Source organism: Schistocerca nitens, chromosome 1 (genome assembly GCF_023898315.1).
Source record: "Schistocerca nitens isolate TAMUIC-IGC-003100 chromosome 1, iqSchNite1.1, whole genome shotgun sequence".
NCBI classification, from domain to species: domain Eukaryota; kingdom Metazoa; phylum Arthropoda; class Insecta; order Orthoptera; family Acrididae; genus Schistocerca; species Schistocerca nitens.
The window spans coordinates 1,201,882,823-1,201,889,662 of NC_064614.1; the positions used below are offsets into that span (position 1 = coordinate 1,201,882,823).

At 38.5% G+C, this 6,840-nt stretch overlaps 1 protein-coding gene across 2 annotated transcripts in view; it reads right to left on the reverse strand.

Moving 5' to 3' along the window:
- Positions 1 to 1,900, reverse strand: part of LOC126201088 (exocyst complex component 6B) — a 155,271-nt gene extending 153,371 nt beyond the window's left edge. The window contains exon 1 of one of the 2 annotated variants that reach the window (XM_049936762.1): positions 1,723 to 1,900. In XM_049936762.1, the coding sequence (XP_049792719.1) occupies positions 1,723 to 1,817 (95 nt within the window). In that variant the 5' untranslated portion in view covers positions 1,818 to 1,900. Of the gene's footprint in view, positions 1 to 1,391; positions 1,597 to 1,722 lie in introns of those variants that run through there. The other variant, XM_049936760.1, reaches the window with a different exon arrangement.
- Between the last annotated feature and the right edge of the window lie 4,940 nt (positions 1,901 to 6,840).

Genomic DNA, 6,840 nt, shown 5'->3' on the forward strand with positions numbered 1-6,840 from the left:
AGAGTGCTGCTGAAATACAAACAAAAATTGAGACGTTTCAATTTTAATCATACAGTTTCACCAATAGTAGACGACTGTATTAGAGGGTTCTTCTTTCTACTCTACTATACAGTACGACATTATAGCAGGAGAGAACAAGAAGAGTAACAGAGGTGTGGAAGAGAAAGGACGCATGGGGCGGGGCGAGGGGGGCAGGCCGAATCCTACACCTGTCAACAAAAATGATCATTAGGCATGGAGCACAGCCTTACACTGCACAACAATAAGGGAGGAAACTGACGATTTAATTTTCAAAGGAGTCACTGCAGCATCCACCTTAAGTTACTTAAAGCAACTGCATAAATCTGGCTTGCCTTACAGGGACTGGAATCCTCTACTAGGTCAGTGTATAACTGCCGCACTATTTCACTCTGCCCATATCTGGTACAAAAGTTCTACATTATGTTTCCAGTTATCATTTGACATTAATCCACAAAAATGACAGGATATTTTTAACAGCAAAACTGTTCTCGCCATCAGGAATTTGCTCTGAAGACACACAATGTCTCCCACTTTTCAGAATAATTAACAGCCCTAAAAATATTTATACCTAAAACATCTTCAGAATTATACCTATTTACAATAGAATACAAAGTTAGGCTTATATGTAAGAACAAAAGAAGATGCAGATTTAACTTCCAATAAATGCGGTTAGCAGACACAAGGATTTAGCTTAGATTGGGTAATGATGTGGAAAGAATTTGACAATGTCTGTTTCAATTGAAAAGTCCCGGAATTTTCCTCAGAGGTTTAGAAAGACCATGGAAAATCTATATCTGGGTGGCTAGATGGGGATTTCACTCAAGAACGCAAATTAACTGTGCATCTTACTTGGTACACTGGCATTACTGCATCCCTTGGTAGTTAACACAAGACATTTCATGTAAGGAAGGAAGTGCAGTGTACTAGGAATAATCACCAACTGTTTCTATAAATATGCTGATGAAGTAAGTCCACCAAACATTACATTAAATTCCTCTGTATGAAAAATATAATACAGCAAACCTACGAACTTTGGTTGCCTAGAAGGCTATAATACAATATTTTTCAACAATTTATTTACAAACTATCCTTAGAAATTCTATGAACTAACTAATTACTACACACGTATCCACTACTTACGATCAAAATATGTCAACACTACATGGCGTTACTAACAACATATACTGACTGTCCTATGGAGTAGATCCAGTATCTCAAAAGAAGCAGAAAAATGTCATTCACTTCGTGCATTTCACACATACCCGAAATGGCAGGGTATCAATGAAGCTCATGCACTGCAAGCTGATTCTAAATAAATTGTATCCACTGGTCCAGTGTTTTCACAACTAAATTTCTTTTCCAAACATTACCTTATTACCAGTCCCACACTACTAGTATCCGTTGTTTCCAATTCATACAAGAGATGCTCGTGCTTCGGCTGCATATCAACGCTGGTGTGAGATATGCGTGCTAAGGGATCCATGACATCTGAAATACCTGTAGACTGTTGATAAAGAACGTAGGTACGCGATACGTTTCTTCGCCTTCCTTCAAATACAGACGAAGTAGAGACACGGTGTCTAACTGATTTACAGTGACGTGAAAATCAGCTCTCTAAACAATTAGCACCTTGCTTCATGACATAACGTTTATAAACCTTATACTGTAAAACCCCAGCACAGAAACACAAACACAATTTACCTAAATGTTGATCCCCAGTATTCATCAGTGCCCTCAATTTCCTGGAGAAAAAGTTCAATTCGTTGTGAACTGCTATCCTGATTATTTGTATCCATTTCTAATGGCAATTCCCTACAAATGTAAACATTGTACGACAACACGCTACGCCAGCAGACACAACTTATCTGTCAGTGGAAGATATTCCACTAGAACGCAGACGCTACCAAAGAGTAAAAAGAAATTTTCCTATTCTAGCCTCGTGACAAAGATTTTCAGAGATATGTGGTTTTTCGGTTAACTTTATTTACCTATAAATTTTATTACTCATGCCAGTTTGCTACTGCTGTATTTGTAACATAAAAGACCGATAATCACCACAATGTAAAACAACTATTTAATCAAATCTATGTCGTTTTGTGGCAGTCTATAGTACAATTTTATTCCATGGTATAATGCACTATTTTGAGTTTTGACTTGTTTCTTCTATTTAGATGTAAACAGTATCTGGATTTGATTCCATGGACATGTATTGTGCTGTTTGTGGTGTTCAGATTAAGATTTTTCTCGTATACATTATGTTTTGATAGATTTATTCTCGCAGAAGTACCAGAATTTCTAGTTTTTCAATAATTCTTTACAGTGTGCCCTGTTACTACTATTTGTTACTATTTGTACAGCTCTTTTCTGTGTCTTGAAAATAGTGTGTATGTTCCCAGCACTTGGTCCCCAAAACATTATCCCATAACTGAGGATTGAATGCTTCTATTCAAAGTAGGCCACTTTGTCTACAGTCATCCCCAAGAATTTCGTCCCAGTTGCTCAATTTCCTGCATTATTGTTGACTTTTCAGTATACTATCATTGGGTTTTTTATATAGTCAGATATTTATACGATTTGTCTTTTTTCACATTTAAAGTTACTCTGTTCTTTAATGACCAGTTCTGAACATCTCTCAGAGCTCCATTGGATTTTTCTGTTCAGTGTGTTCAATTTTTTTCTGAAATCACCATGGTGCTGTCATCAGCAAATTGTATTTTTTCTCCATACCTGACACTCTGTAGGAGAGCATTCATATATATAAGGAAGAGGACTGGGCCCAATACACTTCCTTGGAGAACGCCTCTATTAATATATTTCGGATCTGGTAAGTGTTTTACTACTAGTCTTTTAGGGATGTGTGAGGTTTCAACTCTTTGCACTTTGTTTCCCAAGTACTACCTACATCAGTTCTTCGCTATACCTGTTATTCCTAGTAGTTCTAATTTGTGTAAAAAAAAATTCAGTGGTCAGCTATATCACATGCTTTTGATAGATCAAACAAAGTGCCTGTTGCGTTCTCCACCTTCCTTAGTGCTTCGAGTATGACTTTAATAAACTGTGCTACAGCTGACTGTTTACCTCTTGTGGGCCTGAAACCGAATTGTTCACTGGAGAGAAGGTTGTATTAATTTAGCAACTTCATTATTCAATTTTTCATTTGGATTCTATTGTGCTGGGAAAGCAAAACAGTAAAGAAATTGGTCTGTGATGTTCTACATTTTCTGTATCACAAATTTTTAGTACTGGTATAACCTTTGCTTATTTCAGGTGTTCAGGGAAGCATCCAGATCTGTAAGATTCATAGACTGTTAATGAGGTATTCTGTTGTTTATACATTTCTTAAGAACACTGACTGGGATCTCATCTGAAATATGGATTTTTTTTATTGTTTAATTGTCGTATTACCTATGCTACCTCTTTCTCTGTTGTTGGAAAGAGCACCATTGTTTGTGGTGGTTAGTCCTTGTGGTGCAGAACAGTAGTGGAAATTTCTCTTGAAGCTTCTTAGCAATACCGCTGAAGTATTCATTCATGAAGTTTGTTAGTTTCTTTTGGTTGCTGGTTTGAACATCTGTGCTTTTATTCTGTGTTTCCAGATAGTCCAACGTTTGCTCTCTCCTGTTTCATTATGTTCCAGACTGCTTTGATTTTGTTATCTGCCTTCTATAATATTTTGCTGTTTGCAAGTTTTTTGCAGCTAGCAATACCTTTCTATAATTTGTCCTGTAATTTTTGCAAAATTATGAAAAGGGTGGGTGATAGAGTTTCAGCAAGTTTTTTGGTACCTCTTGCCACCCGTATATTTTTTAAGCTCCAATGAAGTGTAGTGTTTTGGGAAACGCTTCCTCAACTTTTAGTTTAAATATTGTCATAAACTTATTAAACATTTTTGTTCATATTTGTTTCTGCATACACTTCCTCTCACTCTTTATGCCATATCTGGGTAACTGGGATAAGAACTGACATAGGTTTGATTCTGAGAAGACTCTTTTGCAGACATTCAATTTAGCAGACTTTTTACAGCTTTTAGTATCCGACAGAGTCGATCTAATAGGCCTAGATTTTGAACAAGTAACTGGCAGTACATTCTTTGTATGTCTGTTGCCATATGATCTATGACAGAGGAAGAGTGTTTGGTCACACTAGTTCAGGGCTTAACAACTGGCCGGTTTTGAGCGCGAGTACTCGCGTCTGCTCAGGCACGTACTCACGAGCAGCCGCATGGTCGCGGAGTAAGGATGGAGAGGAGGGAGGGGAAATGCGCGCGCACGTTTGAATAGGGCCGCAGCGTGCCTATTGAATTCGCGCCGACTGTGTAACGTTTAAAGTACTACGATCAGCTCTTAACAGTCACTTCGCTGGTTAAGAATCTTGTGAAGTCGCCGTTGTGTAACCCCAACCATGCTTTCGCAGTTCAACCCCCATTGGGAGGAATTGTATCTGTTTACTGAAAAAGATGGTGTTGCAAAATGTTTAGTATGTCACCAAACGCTGAATTCTTTTACGAAATTTAATTTGCAGCGACATTATATGTCGTACCACGCGAAAGACTACGGACATGGAAAATGTGATTGACCAGATCGTGCACAGGAAGTTTTTAAACTTAAAAGGAAGCTATCCAAAGAAGATCTGGACGACGAAGAAAAATCAACTGAGGCAGCTCTCAGAGTGGGTTACAAAATTGCTTTGCTTTTAGCAAAATCCCTGCGCCCCTTAACTGATGGCGATTTAATAAAAGAATGTTTGGTAGTTGCAGCGGAACATCTGTGTCCATCTCAAGTTGAACAGTTTCGGATTGTGCCATTATCTAACATGACCATTATGCGTCGCATACAGGACATGGCAGACGACGTCCAGAGCCAGCTTGCAAATATCTGTAAAGATTTTATGGCGTATTCTCTAGCTCTGGACGAAAGTGTTGATATCACTGGAACAGCGCAGCTTGCTGTATTTATTAGAGGTGTTAATAGAGATCTTCAGGTGAGGGAGGAGCTCCTTGATGTAGTAGCCATGTAGAACACTACAACCGGAGGTGATATTTTAAGTAGTGTTGAAGAAAGTGTTGAAGATATAGGATTGTCGTGGAATTCTTTAGTTTCTGTCTACAGATGGTAGAGGCATACACTAAGCTAATAAAATTATGTGGCACGTGTACATTCTCCTTTATTTGTTTCATTTGTCGCAGTAATAATTCGTGAGTGATATCCCTGCAGGTGGCCGCGGATTTAATTTGACTGGCGGCAGCTATTGTGTGCCCCACGTGACTCTCCCCACTCTCCGTCCTGGTCCTGTAGTGGGGGTAGTGTGCTCGCGCTGCTCCATGCTCGCGCCTGGCTGCTCACAGCTCGCTCTGCGAGCATGTATGTTGTGAAGCCATGCTCTAGTTGAACTGTTTATGAGTGATGTTATATGCTAGCTGTAGAGAATAGCCAGGCATGTACTAATAACGTCATCTGATTTCATTGTCTTGATATTTAAATACTCACACATTATAAAGTTTTTTTTCTGGATTAGATACCTTGTATCAGCTCTGACTGAGTTTTAAGAAAAAAGTATCTGATTGCCACTAGTGGCTCATTACAATCAAAATGCAATTAATTTTTTAGCATGTTGTTTTCTGTTATGTCAACTTATGCTAATACAAAATTGCCTTCACTTAATGCTGCAAGGTCTTTTCTAATTTTAAACGTAATATACACATGAACCCTCATCTTTCATGGTAATTCTATCATAGTAACAGGCCAAGTCACATAATGTTAATGCAAAATATACGATTTCATTTTCTTGGAACAGTATCAGGGACACATACAATTGCATTGTCTAGTGCTTCCAGTTCTAATTCTAGGTGCTGAACTTTATTCTTCATGGATTGTATATTTTAATAAAATACTGATGAATATTTAGTTCTACTTATTGTGATGGCTGCCTCCTCTTTGTGCTGACGTTAAAAAATCCTCCAGGTGGGGTGTAGGCACTATTTCCTGTCTGCTTGTTACACTACACATTTCACTTGCAGTTGTCTTCTCTTATCTGTTGATGGTGTTTCAGTGCCCTCTACTGCTGATGTTGTTGCTGTGAGTGCAGATGGGCATCCAGTCATACATTCCTTGTCCACTTGATCAGCTGGTAAAGAAGGAAGTTGCACTCCTACGATGACATTGTCTGTGTTGGATGCTTTCATGCCTTTTTTTCTGAAGGCAGTTCAGCAGTGTCACAGCTCTCATTTCTACGATGAACACTTTCCAGAAACGCTTTAATTCTCTGAGTGAGCAATGATTTGCTCCTTTTATGCAGATGCTTGCCACGTACTGTAAACTGCATTCTTTCCATATCACCTATGCGGAGGAAAGTAGCATTTGGATAGGACTGGCAGATCTGTCTATAACTGATGTTGGCCTTTTGGACATCTTAGTTTATAGCAGAAGATTCCATCAGGCCATACCTGCGTGGTTTACCTATCACAATCGCCTTTTGGTGGTCTGTTTTACTTAAAGTGTCTGTTAGAACTGCAGTTGCAATTTTGAAATCGTTCTTGTACACATAATTTGCACCTCCTAGTATCACAAGGAATCCTTTTTGTAATAAACAATTTTTGTTTTTGTAATTCTTCAAGATTTCCTGCTATCTAACTCCAGGTTCAACAGCGCTGGTAATATTTACGTCGGGCTGGTAGCAAAGCATTCCTGCAATTCCCCTGCTGTGACTATCAGCAAGGAGAACTGTGTTATTTTTTGTCATTTAAGTGTTGTTGTTAAACAGTTTGTTTACCTTGCTTTTACAACAGTCGGATTCTACTAATATACTGTGTCATAGCTGGTC